The 21249-nt window shown below is 45.6% G+C and overlaps 1 protein-coding gene across 1 annotated transcript in view; it reads left to right on the top strand.

The window, feature by feature from the left end:
• The window catches only part of celsr3 (cadherin, EGF LAG seven-pass G-type receptor 3), a 289689-nt gene that overhangs the window by 185299 nt on the left and 83141 nt on the right, over positions 1 to 21249 (top strand). The window contains exons 14-15 of the mRNA XM_078543033.1: positions 255 to 375; positions 4174 to 4357. Coding sequence (XP_078399159.1) covers positions 255 to 375; positions 4174 to 4357 — 305 coding nt within the window. The remainder of the gene's footprint in view (positions 1 to 254; positions 376 to 4173; positions 4358 to 21249) is intronic.

The following is a 21249-nucleotide window of genomic DNA, read 5'->3' as shown; positions in this document are numbered from 1 at the left end:
CAAGAGGTCTGAAAATGTTGTCACTGGATCGTGCCTGGTTCTATGTCTGTCTCAATGGTGCACCCAAGATTGGATTCAGAATTTGTTGAGAATTATGGGAGCAAATCGACATGCTGCCTTGCTCACTGGCATGGTTCTGCATCAGCAAACAGAAGAAGATCAAACGAAAATCTAGAGAAATGTCACTATGTTCTTTGCACAACAGATCATAGATGCTATAATTTTTTTTTTCTCTTTCTTGACTTTTGGTCTAGAATTGACCAGCAGTGTCCCAAAGGATGGTGGGGGAATCCAACATGTGGACCCTGCAACTGTAACATCAATAAGGGATTTGACCCTGACTGCAACAAGACGAATGGCCAGTGCCACTGTAAGGTGGGTATTATCCTCCCCTCAGAACAATGACTTTTAATGTTTTTTCTCTTTTTTTTTTCGCCTTCCTTGATACTGTGTATTCACCTTCAGGCTTGAATGTTTCCTGTCATGGGTTGCAACAGTTTTTTTTATTTTGGACCTACAATCAAAAATAGTAAGAAAACAGCTTTTGCTTTTTCATGAGATTCATTATGAGTTTAAATTTAACATTGAGTAGAGCTGCATCACTATTCTTATAATGGAAGCGCTTAATATTGCAGCATACTCTGCCCCTCAAAGAATCTGCTTCGTCAGTAAGTTTCCTAGCCTGGCACAGACAACAGTTTCCCCACTGCCTTGCATGTTTTGAGATTCAGCTTGTGCACTAGGTATCGATTGTTCATTATAAATGCTTTGTGTAATGACTCTACCCCAGCAATATCTTTAAAGCCCATCTTTGAAAATCACTCACTTTTATGGTGCCTATGCATCACTAAAGTGAGCATCTACATCTTCTGCAGACTATTCTGTCATTTTAAAAATATATATATTCGTTCATGGGCAATGGGTGTCACTGGCATGGTCAGCATTATGCCTGTCCCTAATTGCCTCTGAGAAGGTGTTGGCGAGCAGTCTTCTTGAACCACTGCAGTCCATGTGGTACACCCACAGTGTTGTTAGGAAGGCAATTTCATGATTTTGACCCAGTGACGATGAAGGAACGGCAACATAGTTCCAATTCAGGATGGTGTGTGAGACTTGCAGGGGAACTGCCAGGCAGTGGTGTTCCCATGCACCTTCTATTCTTCTTCTTCTAGGTTGTAAGGGTTGCAGGTTTGATTGGTGCTTTAGAAAGAGCCAGTGATGGAGGGAGTGAATGTTTAAGATAGTGGTTAGGCTGCCAATCAAGTCGCCTACTTTTGTCCTGGATGGTGTTAAACTTCCTTGAGTGTTGTTGGAGCTTCATTCACCCCAGCAAGTGGAGAATATACTTGTGCCTTGTAGATGATGGACAAGTTATCTGGCATCAGGAGATGAGTTACTCAGCACAGAATTCCTAGCCTCTGATTTACTCTTATAGTCAGTGTTTCATATGGCTGGTCCAGTTGAGATTCTGATCAATGAAAAGCCCCCAGAATGGTGATGGTGGGGAATTCAGTGATGGTAATGCTATTGAATGTCAAGGGGAGATGGATAGATTCTCAATTGTTGGAGATGGTCATTACCTGGTATTTGTGTGGCCTGAATGTTACTTGCCACTTATCAGCCCAAGCCTGAATGCTATCCAGGTCTTGATGAGTGCAGGCTCAGAATGCTTCAGTATCTGAGGAGTTGTGGATGGTACTGAACACGGTGCAACAATCAGCAATCTGACCTTATGATGGAGGGAAGTTCATTGATGAAACGGCTGAAGATGGTTGGACCTAGGACATTACCCTGAAGAACCCCTGTAGTGATGTCCTGGGGCTGAAATGATTGGCTCCAAAAACCACAGTCATCTTCCTTTGTGGTAGGTATGAGTCCAACAAATGGAGAGTTTTCCCCCTGACTTTTTCCCATTGACTTCAGTTTTGCTAGGACTCCTTGATGCCACAATCTGTCAAATGCTGCCTTAATGTCAAGGGCAGTCACTCTCACCTCACCTCCACAATTCAGCCCTTTTGTCCATGTTTTGACCAAGGCTGTATTGAATTCTGGAGCCACGTGGCCCTGACAGAACCTAAACTAAGTGTCCATGAGCAGGACATTGCCAGGTAAGTGTTGTTTGATAGCACTGTCGAAGACGCCTTCTATCACTTTGCTGATGATTGAGAATAGGCTGATTAGGCAATAATTGGTCAGATTGTGTTTGCCCTGCTTTTTGAGCACAGGGCATACCTGAGTAATTTTCCATGTTGTCGGATAGATGCCAGTGTAGTAGCTGTACTAGAGTAGCTTGGCTATGGGTGAGGCTAGTTCTGGAGCAAAAGTCTTCAGTACTACAGCTGAGATGTTGGCAGGGCCTATACTTTTGCCATATACAGTGCCTTCAGCTATTTATTGGTATCACGTGGAGTGAATTGAATTGGCTGACCACTGGCTTCTATGATGCTGGAAACCTCAGGAATAGGCTAAGATCATCCACTTGACACTTGTGGCTGAAGATGGTTGCAAATGCATCAGCCTTGCTTTTTGCATTGAGGTGTTGGGCTCCCCCTACAATGAGGCTGGGGATATTTGTGGAGTTTGCTGTCTGGTTTGTTGCTTAATTGTCCACCGCTATTCACGACTGGATATGGCAGCACTGCAGAGCTTAGATCTGATCTCGTGGTGTGGGATCACTTAGCTTTGCCTATCGCATGCTGCTTCCACTGTTTAGCATGCATGTAAGTCATGTATTGTAGCTTCAATAAGTCGGCATCTCCTTTTTAGAAATAACCGATGCTGCTCCTGACATGCTCTTCTGCATTTCTCATTGAACCAGGGTTGGTCCCCTGGCTTGATAATAATGATGGAGGGGGGATATGCTGAGCCATGGGGTTAGAGATTGTGTTTGAATAGAATTCTGTTGCTACTGATAGACTGCAGTGCCTCATGGATGTCCAGTTTTGAGCTGCTCTTATTTAGCACAGAGCTAGTGCCACACAACACAATGGATGGTGTCCTCAATGTGAAGACAGGACTTTGTCTCCACCAGAATTGTGCTGTTGTCTTCTACCAATACTGTCAGGGACAGTCTGTGACAGGTAGATTGGCGAAGATGGGGTCAAGTAGGGTTTTCCCTCACTAGTGGTTCTCTCACCACCTGCTGCAGACTCAGTCTAGCAGATATGTCCTTAAGGACTTGGCCAGCTCAGTCAGAAGTGGAATAAAAACAGAAAATGCTGGAAATACTCAACAGGTCTGGCAGCATCTGTAGAAACAGAAACAGCATTAATGTTTCAGGTTGTTGGCCCTTCATGAGAACTCTGGAGGAGAGGTGGTAATCAGCAAGAGATTTCCTTGCCCACCTGATGCCGTGAGACTTTGAGGTTTGTAGTCAGTGTTGAGGACTCCCAGGTCCTTCCTGACTGCATACCACTGTGCTGCCATCTCTGGTAAGTCTGTCATAACATTGAGACAGGACTTACCCAGCATAATGATGGAGAAGTGTAGGACATTGGCTGGCTGTAAGGTATGACTCTGGGGCAGCTCTCCCAATTTTGGCACAAGTCCCCAGATGTTAGGGAGGGCCGGGTGTGCCTTTGTTGTTTCCGCTGCCTCGGTTGAAGGACATTAGTGAACCAGATGGGTTTTAACAGCAATCCACTAGATTCATGATCATTGTTACTGAGACTAACGTTTTATTCCAGATATTAATTAATTGAATTTAAATTCCCCAGCTGCCCGTGATGGGATTTGAACTCAGGACTATGGAGCATTAATTTAGACCTCTAGATTACTGGCTACATTACCACTATGCTATTGTGAAAGTGTCACATGTAGCTTTCTATATATTTATTGGATGCATCTTAGCTGATTTCACGTAGTTTCTGGTTCCAGTACTGTACCCATTTTGAAGTAAATATTATGTCCTTTTGAACCCAAAGCCCACTTGTGAAAGGAGAGATTTGAAATTGGTTGGATAACTGAATCCCTAAAGTTGGCCATCGTTAATTTTAATCAACAAAGTATTCATTGTTAAACACTATCGTATTAGAATTCCCAATTTTTACTTATGGTTAATGGATTGATTAGGTTCATAATTTTCATAAACAAAGAGTCCTACAAGTATTTTAGTCACACAAAAGGTACCAGTTTTCAACTCGATTTAACATGAGTCTATTTTTGTTCTTCCAGGAGTTTCACTATCGTCCTGTTGGAAGCGATGCATGCCTGCCTTGTGACTGCTATCCCATTGGCTCGTTTTCCAGGTCATGTGATCAAGAAACCGGCCAATGCCACTGTAGACCAGGAGTGATTGGACGTCAGTGCAACCAGTGTGATAATCCTTTTGCCGAGGTCACGCACAGCGGGTGTGAAGGTGAGAAATGCTCCCGAGGGACATTTTACTGCCAATCTGCTCTTGAAAACAAGTAATTGTTTTTTACTCTTGGACGGTTGGAAAGCTTAAATTAACTTTGTGCCATAAATGAAATTTCTAAAACTGTACTGGTTTGATTTTCGCACCCAGAGCTAACAGTCTTTTTAAAAAAGTCTTTAAAAAAAGGTTTTATTGGCCTGGTCTCACCCTATCATTGCCAGGGTTGTCATTTTGAAATTGACATTTCAAATAATGGTACTCCTCCAATGTGTGTTTTTCTATGGACATACAAGGGTAGAAGTTACTGTGAACAATGTAATTGTCCAGTACACTGAGCATATAACTACCAAGTCCCTATGTCTGCTATTTTAGTGGTGACATTAACTTGTTTAGAATAAAGAGTTTACTGCTTCATTTAAAATGGCAAAGAGAAAAACTTGGGCGTAGAATTATGTTTTAGTAAGCTGCTGAAGCAATTGATGTTGTTGGAAAACACAGCAATTTATGTCTCAGTAATTCCATCATTGACAAAGCCTTTGTTAACCTCCATTTATGGCAGATAGCTGTTTTTAAGAATATAGCGTGATAACGCATCGATCTGGCCCGGAAGCCTAATTCTAAAAGATAGTAGAAGTATTTGACAGAGAAGCCAAAGGAAGACCATATAATGGAATGCACTATTAGCTGCTGCAAGCTGTTTGTAGGGATGATTCTCATAAAGGAGACAAACACAGCTGGGTAAAGAACAGTATGTATAAAGTCAGGGTAAATGCTCCGTTGGTGCAGAAGCTGTGTAATAGCTGAATACATATCGATAGGACAAAAGCAGAATACTGCAGATGCCGGAACATGTAGAATAAACACAGAAAATTCTGGAAACACCCTGCAAGTCGGGCAACATCTATGGAGAGAGAATCAGAGTTAACATCTCAGTTTGATGACCTTCCATCAGAGCTGGAAGAAGTGAGATTTAGCGGTTTATAAGCAAGTATAGAGTTGTGGGGAGGAAAGAACAAAAAGGAAGGCCTGTGATAAGGCAGGAGTGATAAAGTGACAAAGAGGATGATTGTGCACAGCAAAAGTGGATTGTAATAGGACAATAAAGAAACAAAAGTGGAGATGTAAACAGTGGCACACTTGCTGTGCAAGAAAATGTCAGAGAAATTGGGAGAACATGTCATAAAAAAGTGGAGTTTATGATCTCAAGTTGTTGAACTCCGTGTTGAAGCCAGGAGGTTGTAAAGTGCCTAGTTGAAAAATTAGGTGCTGTTCCTCAACCTCTCACGTATCAATAGGAACTAGCTACAGAGGCCCCAAACAAGAGGAAAATACCATTCCATGACTGGCAATAATATGACATTTCAGAAGAGAAAAGCATACAGGTTAGACCTCAAAATATTCAGAAAATCTTTGTAATTTAACATTGTTTTCCAAAATTCTGAGTCTTAACTTGTACACATCATGTCAAATGTGTACCCTTTGTATTCAACTTCATCAGAGAGTTCAAAATATATTGACCAATGTTCACTATAAGCCCACTGACCTCCACAGCTCCCCCACTCAGATCCTAGTTCTTGTAAAGACTCTATTCCATTCTCCTGGTTTATCTGTTGCTTCCATTCTGGTGATACAACCTTTCCCAGTGCTTCTAATATGTCTTCCTTTTCCCTAAACTGAGAACTCTTTCTCCATCCCACCACCCCGCCACCCCCAACATGCTAGTGACAGCCCTCAACCAAGTCTGTTCCCAAACTTCTGTTCTCACCCATTCAACCCCCACAAGAGGTTTCCCCTTCACCTTCCGCCCCACCAACCTCCAGATTCAGTGGAATATCTTGCACCGCTTCCAGCATGATGCCATCACCAAATGTATCTTCCCCTCCCCTCCACTCTCAGCCTTCTAAAGGGACCACTGCAGCACTCTGTTCCACTTCCCAAAATCCCCTCCCCCTCCTGTGGCACCTTCCCATGCAAGCAGAACAGATACAACACCTGTCTTTTATCTCCTCCCTTCTCATCATCCAAGGTCTCAAACACACTTTCTATATAAAAAATTAGAAATAGCAATTTACTTGTACTTCTTTCAATTTAGTATGCTGTGTTTGCTGCTCACAATGTGGTCTCCTCTACACTGGGGAATCCAAACACAGATTTGGTGACCACTTTGTGGAACATCACTGTTCAGTCTGCAAACATGACTCTGAGCTTCTGCTTGCCTGTCATTTTAATTCCCCACTCCACTCCCACTTTGACTTCTCTGTCTTCTGCCTCCTACAATATTCCAATGAAGCTCGATGTATGTTTGAGGACTGGCACCTTACATCCTTCCAGACTCAACATTGAGATCAGCAATTTCAGATCATAACCTCTGCCCGCATTATTTTCCTCTTTGTGCTTCTTTTGTTTTTCAACGACAGCTGTTTATGATGATTCTACTCGTCACATTTGCACCTCCTTTAGACACATCTTTTGTTTTTTGTACTTGTCCCAATAGTGAAATCTCTCTTTGCCTTGCACTATTAGCTTTTCTGTCATTTAAAGTTTGCTTCCCATCCTGTCGGAGACCTTCTCATTTGTCCTTTCCTCTCCTTCTCCCCTTTCCCTGCCTGGCTTAAAAGCTGTTACATGTTGGGAGGAGATGGCGTAGTGGTATTGTCGCTGGACTGGTAATCCAGAGACCCAGGGTAATGCTCTTGGGGATGTGGGTTTGAATCCCACCATAGCAGATGGTGGAATTTGAATTCAATAAAAATCTGGAATGCCATGAAACCATTGTCGATTGTTGTCAAAACCCATCTGGCTCACTTTAGGGAAGGAAATCTGCCATCCTTACCTGGTTTGGCCTGCATGTGACTCCCAGACCTGACTCTTAAATGTCCTCTGAATTAGGGTAATTACTGGCCTGGCAAGCAACATCTGCATCCCATGAACGAATAAAAATGTTTTGCATTCATTGACCAAGTCACTGCCTTTATAAGAGACGATAAAATTGAGTTGAAGGAGAAGAAGAAAGAGCTATTTGTATGCTAAGTATAAGATATAGCAGTGTTTTTAGTGTGCCATACTGTTGTTTTTGTGATGCAGGGAAAGGAATGTATTACATGCAGGCTACAAAGAACTGGGAATGTTTCACATGGAAGATAACACAGAACTTGGGATTTTACATGGAGGATAATGGGATTGATATTGTGGATAAACTAGGAGTGTGTTCCATGGTGAATAACATGTAGCTAAGAGCATTTCATAGGGCAAAATGCCGATTTGCAATGGGGTCTTGCATGGAAGATAAACCAGTAGGAGTGTATTATGTGTAAGATAATATACTTAAAATTTCACATGATATGATGAGAGAGTAAACCTTGAAAAACCTGACAATGTCCTTCAAAACTGTTACTATGCCACATGGTTCATATTGCTTTTGTTTTCCATAATGTCACTGGAATAATATAGACAATGGCCCAGATCTTCTGGAACAGGTACGCCCATCGCTGACTGCGATTTAAACTGCACAGTTACCATGTTATGCTGGAGCCTTTGCATCTTCTGGTCCTGGCTCCAGTTTGAATCCAGCAACGAACAGACTCGGGAAGCTACGTGGCGAGCGAAGTTCCAGTGAAGCCACACCCCTTTTTGCATTATGTACTGAAGACACCCTGTGGTCTATCTTCAGTTCATTGACTTGCAGTTTTTAAATGGACCAGTCACCCCCTCCACCTTGAACCACACCATTACATAGCCTCACCCCCTTACACAGCTCACATGCTCTGATACAGCTCATACTTCCCCTCGCTCCCTGACGATGCTCACCTCACCCCTCACTCACTGACTGCTCACCTCACCCCTCACTCACTGACTGCTCACCTCACCCCTCACTCGCTGACTGCTCACCTCACCCCTCACTCACTGACTGCTCACCTCACCCCTCACTCGCTGACGATGCTCACCTCACCCCTCACTCACTGAAGATGCTCACCTCACCCCTCACTCACTGACTGCTCACCTCACCCCTCACTCACTGACTGCTCACCTCACCCCTCACTCGCTGACTGCTCACCTCACCCCTCACTCACTGACTGCTCACCTCACCCCTCACTCGCTGACGATGCTCACCTCACCCCTCACTCACTGAAGATGCTCACCTCACCCCTCACTCACTGACTGCTCACCTCACCCCTCACTCGCTGACTGCTCACCTCACCCCTCACTCGCTGACTGCTCACCTCACCCCTCACTCACTGACTGCTTACCTCACCCCTCACTCGCTGACGATGCTCACCTCACCCCTCACTCACTGAAGATGCTCACCTCACCCCTCACTCACTGACTGGTCACCTCACCCCTCACTCCCTGGCGATGCTCACCTCACCCCTCACTCACTGACTGCTCACCTCACCCCTCACTCCCTGACTGCTCACCACACCCCTCACTCCCTGACTGCTCACCTCACCCCTCATTCCCTGACTGCTCACCTCACCCCTCACTCCCTGACGATGCTCACCTCACCCCTCACTCACTGACTGCTCACCTCAGCCCTCACACTGACTGCTCACCTCACCCCTCACTCACTGACTGCTCACCTCACCCCTCACTCACTGACTGCACACCTCACCCCTCACTCGCTGACGATGCTCACCTCACCCCTCACTCACTGAAGATGCTTACCTCACCCCTCACTCGCTGACTGCTCACCTCACCCCTCACTCACTGACTGCTCACCTCACCCCTCACTCACTGAAGATGCTCACCTCACCCCTCACTCACTGACTGCTCACCTCACCCCTCACTCACTGACTGCTCACCTCACCCCTCACTCGCTGACTGCTCACCTCACCCCTCACTCGCTGACTGCTCACCTCACCCCTCACTCGCTGACTGCTCACCTCACCCCTCACTCACTGACTGCTCACCTCACCCCTCACTCACTGAAGATGCTCACCTCACCCCTCACTCGCTGAAGATGCTCACCTCACCCCTCACTCGCTGACTGCTCACCTCACCCCTCACTCAATGACTGCTCACCTCACCCCTCACTCACTGACTGCTCACCTCACCCCTCACTCACTGACTGCTCACCTCACCCCTCACTCACTGAAGATGCTCACCTCACCCCTCACTCGCTGACTGCTCACCTCACCCCTCACTCACTGACTGCTCACCTCACCCCTCACTCACTGACTGCTCACCTCACCCCTCACTCGCTGACTGCTCACCTCACCCCTCACTCGCTGACGATGCTCACCTCACCCCTTACTCACTGAAGATGCTCACCTCACCCCTCACTCACTGAAGATGCTCACCTCACCCCTCACTCGCTGACTGCTCACCTCACCCCTCACTCGCTGACTGCTCACCTCACCCCTCACTCCCTGACTGCTCACCTCACCCCTCACTCGCTGACTGCTCACCTCACCCCTCACTCGCTGACTGCTCACCTCACCCCTCACTCGCTGACTGCTCACCTCACCCCTCACTCGCTGACTGCTCACCTCACCCCTCACTCGCTGACTGCTCACCTCACCCCTCACTCGCTGACTGCTCACCTCACCCCTCACTCGCTGACGATGCTCACCTCACCCCTCACTCGCTGACGATGCTCACCTCACCCCTCACTCGCTGAAGATGCTCACCTCACCCCTCACTCGCTGACTGCTCACCTCACCCCTCACTCGCTGAAGATGCTCACCTCACCCCTCACTCGCTGACGATGCTCACCTCACCCCTCACTCGCTGACGATGCTCACCTCACCCCTCACTCGCTGAAGATGCTCACCTCACCCCTCACTCACTGACTGCTCACCTCACCCCTCACTCGCTGAAGATGCTCACCTCACTCCTCACTCGCTGGCGATGCTCACCTCACCCTTCACTCGCTGAAGATGCTCACCTCACCCCTCACTCACTGACTGCTCACCTCACCCCTCACTCCCTGGCGATGCTCACCTCACCCCTCACTCACTGACTGCTCACCTCACCCTTCACTCCCTGACTGCTCACCTCACCCCTCACTCCCTGACTGCTCACCTCACCCCTCACTCGCTGACTGCTCACCTCACCCTTCACTCCCTGGCGATGCTCACCTCACCCCTCACTCGCTGAAGATGCTCACCTCACCCCTCACTCACTGACTTCCCACCTCACCCCTCACTCCCTGACTATGCTCACCTCACCCCTCACTCGCTGACTGCTCACCTCACCCCTCACTCACTGACGATGCTCACCTCACCCCTCACTCGCTGACGATGCTCACCCCTTCCCTCACTCCCTGAATATGCTCACCTCACCCCTCACTCCCTGACGATGCTCACCTCACCCCTCACTCCCTGACGATGCTCACCTCACCCCTCACTCCCGACAATGCTCACCCCTTCCCTCACTCCCTGACGATGCCCATCCATATCTTCACCCCTCACTCCCTGACGATGCCCATCCATATCCTCACCCCTTGACGATGCTCACCCCTCATCTCACTCCGAAGATACTCACCCCTCCCCTCACCCCCAACAATGCTCACCCCTCTCAACCCCCGATATTGTTCACTGCCCCCTCACCTCTGACAATGCTCCACACCCCCTCCCCCACTCCCCTGCAGTGCTGACTTACTCCTCTTCTGGGTACGTGTGGGGTGGGTGAGCACTGTTGGGGGAGCAGAGGATGTCAACTAGGGAGTACGCATTGGTGGGGTGAGCACTGTCAGGGGGTGCAGGGGTGGTGAGCACTGTCAGGGGTGAAGATTGTCAGGAGAGGGGTGTGGTGGGGTGTGAACACAGTCAAGGGGTAGAGAGGGATGAACATTGTCAGGGGATGCTGAACTGTATTGGGATTGAGCTATGTTGGAGTTCCCAGTTGCTGTGGTGTTGGAGTGTTTTATGCTGTTCAGGCTTTAAACCTGCTATGAAAAGCTCTAAGTCAATCTATGTAAAAACAGGGTAAGTATAGAGCAAACTACCCAAGTCTAACATCACATCTCACTGTCGTAGGGAATCTTGCAGCAATCTGGGCAGGGTAAAACCAGCAATTGGAAGTTGAAACTTCCCCCATAAGTATCATGCATGTGCACTCATCAGGGCTTCCTCGGGGTCCCCAAGGTGCATCAACGACTTAAGTTATTTGCCGGAAGATTCGTGCTGATGTATGTTACATTCTTACAATAAATCCTCATCATAACTGTGAAACTCACATTATATGTGTGGTCAATTAGCTTTAATAGGCCCACTATGTACAATCATTATGTGTTATATTTGACAAGCTACTGCTACAACAAATCCCCATTATATCTGAAGATCAATGATTGGATCAATTAAAGAGATTCTTACAGTTTCACTGCAGCTACTAGCGTTTTAGATGGTGCATTTACATTTTGTGCAACATTTCACAACAGCAGTGCTAATTACACTAGATACTTTAACCCAACCGAGTCTTAAAATACTGTGTGTAGCAAAATAATAGGTGAAATCTAAAATTAATTGCTGGAATTTGATTATAATTTCTTCTACAATGATTGAATTGTAAATACATTATGCTGCAATAAATATTATTCTTAAGTGTCGCTGAGCCACAATAAAAGTCAACAGTTGTGAAAAATTGAGCTGAATCTTCAGTCCCAGTAGTGTGAAGACAGCTTGGGCATAGAACATTCAATAGTCAGAATTGAGCTAAGAGCTTTGCTTCCATGAAAGCTGCTGTGCAGTGAGATGCTATGAGGCTTGTGAAATTTCTCTTCCCTCCTTATGGAACAATGGACACTGTATCAATGGAACTGCTGAAAATTGGCAATTCATGTTGCACAGAACTGTGGGCGGGTCATCCTACCACAGCATGTCGTGTTAAGTTAGCATGCTCTTTAATGAGCTGAGAATTAAGAAATGGAATTAAAAGGTGTCTTTAATGTCTTTAAGCTATCCCCATGCACTTTGCACCCAGTTAAGCACTTTTGATGTGAAATGTAGAGAAGCACCAGAGTCAGTATTCACACAGCCAGGTCCTGCAAATATTAATAAAATAAATGACCAGATAATCTGTTTTGGTGGTGTTGATTGATGGATAAATACCAGCCATAGCACTGGAAGCACTTCATTGTTCTTGTTCAAATAGAAGCATGGGATCTTTCATCTGCACTTGAGAGGGCAGATGTCTTGGTTTAACATCTCGCTGAAAGGACACCACTGACAGTACAGCATTCCCTAAATACTGCACTGAAGTGCCAGTCTGCATTATGCGCTCAAGAATCTGGAACGGATTTTAAATCCATGGCCTCAGAGGTGAGGATGGCTACACTTGAGTGGACAGTGACATTTCATTGAGCTGAGGGCTTAATCTTTTTTGTAGGAAGAGGGAAGTGCTGATTCTGGTCACTGAAAGGGCGAATTAAGTAGATCTGTCCTGTAAATTTAAGAAAAATTGTAATTAAAGCAAAGTGTTGGAAATTCTTAGGTCAGGCAGAACCTGTGGGGAAGGAAACAGAGTTAACGTTTCGTGTCGAATGTGACTCTTCAAAACTGAAGGAAGGTCGAAATGTGATGGATTTTGAAGAGTCACATTCAATACGAAATGTTAACTCTGTTTCCCTTCCCACAGGTTCTGCCAGACCTGCTGAGAATTTCCAGCACTTTGTTATATTACAATTCTTCTTAAATTTACAGGACTGATTTACTTAATTCTGGAATTGAGTAGAGGGGAGGAATTATTAAATGATAAAGATGTCATGGAACAAAAGGCAAAGGGAGTTAATGGCTGTCATAGAGAAACAATGCATTTGTTCAGAGTGTGTTTCACCAATTAGTTGTTGAAGGAGTTCTGTTTTGATGGCGGGAAGTCAGTGAGGTGCCTCAGGGCTCAGTGTTTTTGTAATTTCCATCAATTATTTGGGTTTAGAAGCTGAATGCAAATTAAGCCAATTTACAGATGATATCAAACTAGGAGGAACAGTAGAATCAGATGGAACAATTTAGGAATTACAAAATGAGCTGAGTAGTATATGTAGGTAGGGGAACAATAGCAGGTGAAATTTACTGCAGACAGGTTAAGTATTCTGCTTAGAATGGGTGACAAACATACTCCATGAATTGTATTGAAATGGCTATGGATGAAAAGAATTAGGAGTCTTGGTAGACTTGATGCACAACATATCCAACCAATAAACAGCAGCAATCAAAATTAATTGAACGATGAACCATAGTACACAGGTTGGAGGAAGAATTGATCAAACAGTATAATGCTTTGATCAGACTACACCATGAGTACTGTGTCCATTTCTAGTTTCCAAGAGACAAAAAGGAGACATTCATGTTCTGAAGACAATCTACATGGCTGATGTCTTGTATAAAAGCTCAGAGTTGAGAGGAAACACTGGAAGAAACATGAGCTTTTCAGCTTGGAAATTAGGTATTTGGGCGATGATCTTTTAAAAGCCTTTGTGATAGTTAAGAGAATATAAAATGTAAATCTGGATCATGACTTTAAATTGAGAGAAGAGAACGGGGAGATGTGCTCAAATTTGTGAAAGGCAAATTTAGGGCTGATATTAGAAAGTGCCTCACACAGAGTGATGGCATAGAGGGATCCAACAGAGGGCGCTGGTGAGAAGTGACTGAAGCATTCTGGGAGAAATCACCGCAGACTCCGCGACTCAGGAGGGAATTGAGGAGGACCCACTGTCAAAGAACGGAATAGCCCCAAACATTACATTGCTGTAGTGTTTCCATCCCTCCCTCCTCCTCAAACCTAAAAAAAAAAGAGAGGAAGAGGCAGTGCCTTCAGGAGTGCACCAGACCTGCGAGGGACACTCTTCTGAAAGTGGATTTTAAAGAAAAAGCAGCTGATTGGCGAGTAAAGCCTGGGGGCAGACTCGGAGGGAGGAGCACCGGAGCGGTGACCTCGGGGCACAGAGTAACTGAAGCCAAAACTGAAAAAGTGACATCACAGGAAAGCTGTGACCTGATTGGTTGGTAGGAAATCTGTACCAAATTTGAAAAAAAACACTGCAAAGCTAATTAATAAATTAATTATCTAAGTCGAGATGGCTGGGCAGGTGATGTGCTGTGGCAGTATGATGTGGGAGCTGGCAGATCCCATTGCGAGCCGCAGTGACCACATCTGCAGCAAGTGTTGGTTGCTGGAGGAACTCCGGCTCAGAATTGATGGGCTGAGTCTGAGCTCCGGATGCTGCGGCACATCTGGGCGGGGGAGAGTTACCTGGATGCTTTGTTTCAGGAGACGGTCACGCCCGGTAGATTAAGTACCACAAGTTCGGTCAGTGGTCAGCAGGGTGTGACTGCAAGTGAGGCAGGTAGAGGGATCCTGTGTTCAGGAACAGAGGAGCCTCAGCTCTTGACCTTGTCCAACAGATACAAGGTACTCTCTCCCTGTTTGGATGAGGAACAGGGCTGTAGGGAGGATGAGCCATCTGAGCACAACACCGTGGCACAGGAGGCCGTTCAAGAAGGGGGAGCAAAAAGACAAGTGGTAGTTTGTAGGGGATTCTATAATTAGGGGAATTGATAGCATTCTTTGTAAGCAGGATCGAGAGTCCCAGATGGTATGTTGCCTGCCCGGTGCCAGGGTGAGGGACATCTCTGACCGGCTTGAAAGGATATTGGAGAGGGAGGGGGGGATCCAGTTGTTGTGGTCCACGTCGGGACAAATAACATAGGTAAGACTAGGAAAGAGGACCTGTTTGGGGATTATCAGGAACTAGGAATTAAATTAAAGAACAGGCCCTCAAGGGTTATAATCTCCGGATTACTACCCGAGCCACGTTCCAATTTGCATAGGGACGTGAGAATAAGGGAAGTAAACACGTGGCTAAAGGAGTGGTGCGGGAAAGAGGGGTTCCATTTCGTGGGGCACTGGCATCAGTATTGGAACAGGAGGGATCTGTACCGTTGGGACGGTCTTCACCTGAACCGATCTGGGACCAATGTTCTAGCAAAAAGGGTAAATAGGGTGGTCAACAGGACTTTAAACTAGAAAGTGGGGGGGGAGGGAAGGGTAAAACTCCAAGAAGTATGACTAATGGGAAACAAAGCAGGAGGTTAGCGTGTGGGGGCGTTGATTCACCTTCATGGAAAATTATGAAAAAACTGAAAAGAAAGGAGAGCCCAGGAGAGGCTATTAAAATCTCCAGAACACAAAATAGGACAGAGTGTTTGGAAAGGGCTAGGAATCTAACTTCAAGCACATTAGATAAAGGAACGACAATGAGAAAGGGGACGGGAAATACAGGGCTGAAGGTGTTGTATCTGAATGCACGCGGTATACGAAATAAGGTAAGTGAGCTTGTGACACAGATTGAAATTGGCAGGTATGATGTGGTGGGCATCACGGAGACATGGCTGCAAGGAGTGGGAGCTAAATATCCAAGGATATACATCCTATCGAAAAGATAGGCAGGCTGGCAGAGGGGGTGTGGTTGCTTTGTTAGTAAGAAATGAAATTAAATCGATAGCAAGAAATGGCGTAGGGTCAGATGATGTAGAATCTGTGTGGGTAAAGTTTAGGAACCGCAAAGGTAAAAAAACCATTATGGGAGTTATGTACAGGCCTCCGAACAGTAGTCAGGATGTGGGGCACAAGATACACCAGGAGATAGAAAAGGCGTATAAGAAAGGCAAGGTTACAGTGATCATGGGGATTTCAATATGCAGGTAGACTGGGAAAATCTTGTTGGTAGTGGATCTCAAGAAAAGGAATTTGTGGAATGTCTACGAGATGGCTTTTTGGAGCAGCTTGTGGTGGAGCCCACTAGGGAACAGGCAATTCTAGATTTAGTGATGTGTAATGAGGCAGATTTGATAAGGGAGCTTGAGGTGAAGGAACCCTTAGGAGGAAGTGACCATAATATGATAGAATTTACCCTCCAATTTGAGAGGAAAAAGCTGGAATCAGATGTAACGGTATTACAGTTGAATAAAGGCAACTACACAGGCATGAGGGAGGAGCTGGCCAGAATTGACTGGGAGATGAGCCTAGCAGGAAAGACAGTGGAACAACAATGGCAGGAGTTTCTGGGAGTAATTTGGGAGACACAGCAAAAATTCATCCCTAGGAAGAAGAAGCATAATAAAGGGAGGACGAGGCAACCATGGCTGACAAGGGAAGTCAGGGACAGCATAAAAGCTAAAGGGAAAGCATACAATGCGGCGAAGAGCAGTGGGAAACCAGGGGATTGGGAAGCCTATAAAAGACCAACAGAGGACAGCTAAAAAAGAAATAAGGAGGGAGAAGATTAAATATGAGGGTAAACTAGCCAGTAATATAAAAGAAGATTGCAAGAGTTTTTTTTAGATATATAAAGGGTAAGAGAGAGGCAAAAGTGGACATTGGGCCGCTGGAAAATGACACTGGAGAAGTAGTATGGGGAACAAAGAAATGGCGGAGGAACTGAATAGGTACTTTGCGTCAGTCTTCACGGTGGAAGACACGAGTAACATCCCCAAAGTTCAAGAGAGTCGGGGGCAGAGATGAGTATGATGGCCATTACCAAGGAGAAGGTGGTAGGAAAATTGAAAGGTCTGAAGGTGGATAAATCACCTGGTCCAGCTGGATTACACCCCAGAGTTCTGAAGGAGATAGCTGAAAGATAGTGGAGGCGTTAGTGGTGATCTTTCAGGAATCACTCGAGTCAGGGAAGGTCCCAGAGGACTGGAAAATCACTAATGTAACCCCCCTGTTTAAGAACGGAGTGAGGCAAAAGACGGGAAATTACAGGCCGATTAGCCTGACCTCAGTCGTTGGTAAGATTTTAGAGTCCATTATTAGGATAAGATTTCAGAATACTTGGAAGTGCATGGTAAAATAGGGCAAAGTCAGCATGGTTTCATCAAGGGGAGGTCATGCCTGACAAATCTGTTAGAATTCTTTGAGGAGGTAACGAGTAGGTTAGACAAAGGAGAGCCAATGGATGTTATCTACTTGGACTTCCAGAAGGCCTTTGACAAGGTGCCGCACAGGAGGCTGCTCAGTAAGATAAGAGCCTATGGTTTTAGAGGCAAGGTACTAGCATGGGTAGAAGATTGGCTGTCTGGCAGGAGGCAGAGAGTGGGGATAAGGGGGTCCTTCTCAGGATGGCGGCCGGTGACTAGTGGAGTTCCGCAGGGGTCAGTGTTGGGACCACAACTTTTCACTTTATACATTAATGATCTAGTTTAAGGAACTGAGAGCATCCTGGCTAAGTTTGCAGATGATACAAAGATAGGTGGAGGGACAGGTAGTATTGAGGAGGCGGGGAGGCTGCAGAAGGATTTGGACAGGTTAGGAGAATGGGCAAAGAAGTGGCAGATGGAATACAACGTGGGGAAGTGTGAGGTCATGCACTTTGGTAGGAAGAATAGAGGCGTAGACTATTTTCTAAATGGGGAGAGAATTCAGAAATCTGGAGTGCAAAGGGACTTGGGAGTCCTAGTCCAGGATTCTCTTAAGGTTAACTTGCAGGTTGAGTCGGTAGTTAGGAAGGCAAATGCAATGTTAGCATTTATTTCGAGAGGACTAGCATATAAAAGCAGGGATGTGCTGCTGTGGCTTTATAAGGCTCTGTCAGACCACATTTAGAATATTGTGAGCAATTTTGGGCCCCGTATCTCAGGAAGGATGTTCTGGCCCTGCAGAGGGTCCAGAGGAGGTTCACGAGAACGATCCCTGGAATGAAAGGCTTAACATATGAGGAACGTTTGAGGACTCTGGGTCTCTACTCGATGGAGTTTAGAAGGATGAGGGGGGATCTGATTGAAACTTACAGAATACTGAAAGGCCTGGATAGAGTGGATGTGGGGAAGATGTTTCCATTAGTCGGAGAGACTAGGACCCGAGGGCACAGCCTCAGAGTAAAGGGAAGACCTTTTAGAACAGAGATGAGGAGAAACTTCTTTAGCCAGAGAGTGGTGAATCTATGGAATTCATTGCCACAGAGGGCTGTGGAGGCCAGGTCATTGAGTGTATATAAGACCGAGATAGATAGGCTCTTGACTGGTAAGGGGATCAAAGGTTACGGGGAGAAGGCAGGAGAATGGAGTTGAGAAACTTATCAGCCATGACTGAATGGCGGAGCAGACTCGATGGGCCGAATGGCCTAATTTCTGCTCCTATGTCTTATGGTCTTAAGGAAATGGGCTTCCAAATAGAGTATTGGAAGTGAAAATCCTAGACTTATTTAAGAAAAGGAGGGACTTGATGTTTCTGGATGGACAAATTAAGGGCTATGTTTGCTGCCAATGCTGTGCATGCACGGTTGTACGGTTTCACTCCGTAACATCACTGTAAACGACTGAGTAGGCAGCGTGCATGAGCAGAAATACTTATCAAACAGCCGTTAAAGACGGAGATTAAATAACCCCACCTCCTGCATGCTTTCTCTCCATCCATGTCATGCAGTTTACATTTTCAACTCTTTGCTCCTTATTAATCCCAATCCTCTAAATTCGGCATCGGTGATAGCCTTGCTTGGGGCCATTTACCACTCAAGTGCCTGATTTACTCCTGATCAAAGCACTGCTGTGGTAGGTTCTATAAGAAACTGAGTCGGGCTATAGTTGTGAGTTGGCCGAAGGTGTGGGGGTTAAATAAGGACCCTCCAGGGAGTAACATGTCTTCACAGGGTTAACCTCTAGCACTACGACACGATTGCAGACTCACTGCGAGGAAACTCAAACTGATCTAGTCAGTGCCCAGCTTACATGAGCGAAAAATTGCTGGTTGAATCAGCCAATTCATAACACAGTCAACAGCAGAGAGCTTTGATTGTACATTCCTAATCTCTGGGTTTTCGCTGGCACTGTGTCTCCTGCAAATGACATCATTGGTTTTCTGCTCAAGTGCAGAAGGATATTGGCAGCCAACTTGCACGGCCATCTTGCATTGGCAGGAGGCACAGTGTAAATTAGGATGGGCTAAATAGCCTCCTTTGATCATAATTAGCAAAAGATGATGTTTCAGGTGGAATTCATAATTTGAACATATGAAGTAAAGTTGGGCACAGAAAACAATCAGGCCAAAGCCCAACTAGACCTGTATGTTTTTTGAACTGCTGTGATTCCCATTATTGCTGCTGTCATACAATGCAGGCTGAAGTATAAACAGCAACGTGTGTTAAGAAACCTATGCTTTCCTTCAGAGGTCAGGAACTCTGGTTCCCAACGAAGCTCGGGTCTCTTGCACATGTGCCAGCTGGGAAGTGGCCGCACATGCAGTTCGGTTTTTTTGCATTCCTCAGGCCGGGGTCCGGTGTTGCCCGCCTGCGCAGAAGGGAAAAGAGAAAACTGCATGAAGAGGCAGGCGAAATAACCTGATGCAGAGCGTCATTGTAATGAGTATATCCCAGGGAGAAGGACAAGGAGAAGGTCCTAAATCAGGGATGGGCTCAGTGAGATGTCCCGAAAGGAAGTTCCAGTTAAGGGATAAAGACAGGGGATAGAAATATGTCTTGTTAAGCTAAGTTAAAGAAAGGAGCAGGGAAATAGGCTCCAAATTAAAGAAAGAGCTGCAGGGAGCAGACTTTAAGTGAAGTGGACACAAGAGGAGCCCTGATGACCCGAGAAGCCAGGCACAGGTTGGTAACTCGGTGCTGCAGGCCCTTTGGAGCAATGGTGTTCTGGTTGGCATGGCTGAAGATCTGAAATTGTACATGGAAGGCAAGGCTCGAGCGTATTCGGAGATCCAGGGGAAAGGAATCTCAGACGTCGAGATTGAAACCCTGTGAGCTGGGTCGCAATTGAAGACATCCAAGTAGGAGCAATGTTTGGAGGGAATTCCAAGGCGAAATCTTCAAATGTGGAGATTGGAAGCCCTCGTGAGAAAGAAGTTTCAGTGAGATTGGTTGGGCTCACAATGTGACAACCGTCTGGGTGGGTTGGTGAGAAATCCATGGAATCGGGTTTGGTCGCATCGGTCATTTATTCCGTAGTGTCGTGTGGTTGACTACAGTTTGCCTGTTAATTCATATGTACCTCATGCTTAACCTGAATGTTAAAGTATAAGATAGGTATTGTAAATTGTTTTATCTTTCTGAGTTTGTATAGTAAACTTAATTTTTGTTTGTTCCAAACCTATGGAATCTTGTGGCTTTATTCACTTAGTAAGCACCTTGAATCTCAAACTTTATCTACTTAAAGCAAAGCGTTATTGGTCGCTAACTGGATCACCTCCCACGACCGGGATCTGGCCAGGAATCATTACACATGATAACTTGGTGATGATTGACAGTTAAGTTGGATGATTTGAAGTGCATTTAACAAATTCTTGCACACCTGTAAAGAACAAAAGAGAAATAGGCTAAGGCCTGGGTTCAATTATGGTGGCAATGCTCTTGATGTTAAATAGGTCCAGCAATTTAAATGTGATAACGTCCAGGATGTTCAATAGTTAAGTAGATTTACATAAATCAATGTTTTTCCTTCAGTTAATATACAGTAATGTCTTTACAGTACTTAACCATTGACCAGAAACTGAACTGGACTAGCCATATAAATATTGTGGCTACAAGAGCAGGTCAGAGGCTGGGAATTCTGCGCCGAGTAACTCCTGACTCCCCAAGCCTGTCCACTATCTACAAGGCACAGGTCAGGAGTGTGATGGAATACTCACCACTTGCCTGGATGACTGCAGCTCCAACAGCACTCAAGAAGCTTGACACCATCCAGGGCAAAGTAGCCCACTTGATTGATAGCTGAAATACAAACCCATTTTTGTCCTTCAGACGTTGTTTGACTAGCAGTAATTTCTAGCATTTGCAGTTTTTTTTAATCCATTCTGATTACTCTTTAAGATTAAAGTATTTGTGTAACATTTCTCATTAGATGATGAAATAGATAGGGAAGAATCTATGGTCGAACAGATTGTACATGGATGTCATTTGTTGTAGTTGCAGGATAGGGTGAACACTGAATTATCTGCTGTTAATATTC

The sequence above is a fragment of the Cetorhinus maximus genome, chromosome 6, assembly GCF_964194155.1.
Source record: "Cetorhinus maximus chromosome 6, sCetMax3.hap1.1, whole genome shotgun sequence".
Classification (NCBI taxonomy): Eukaryota; Metazoa; Chordata; class Chondrichthyes; order Lamniformes; family Cetorhinidae; genus Cetorhinus; species Cetorhinus maximus.
Note: the sequence above shows the minus strand (reverse complement) of the source record. Positions and strands in the feature narration are given on the sequence as shown.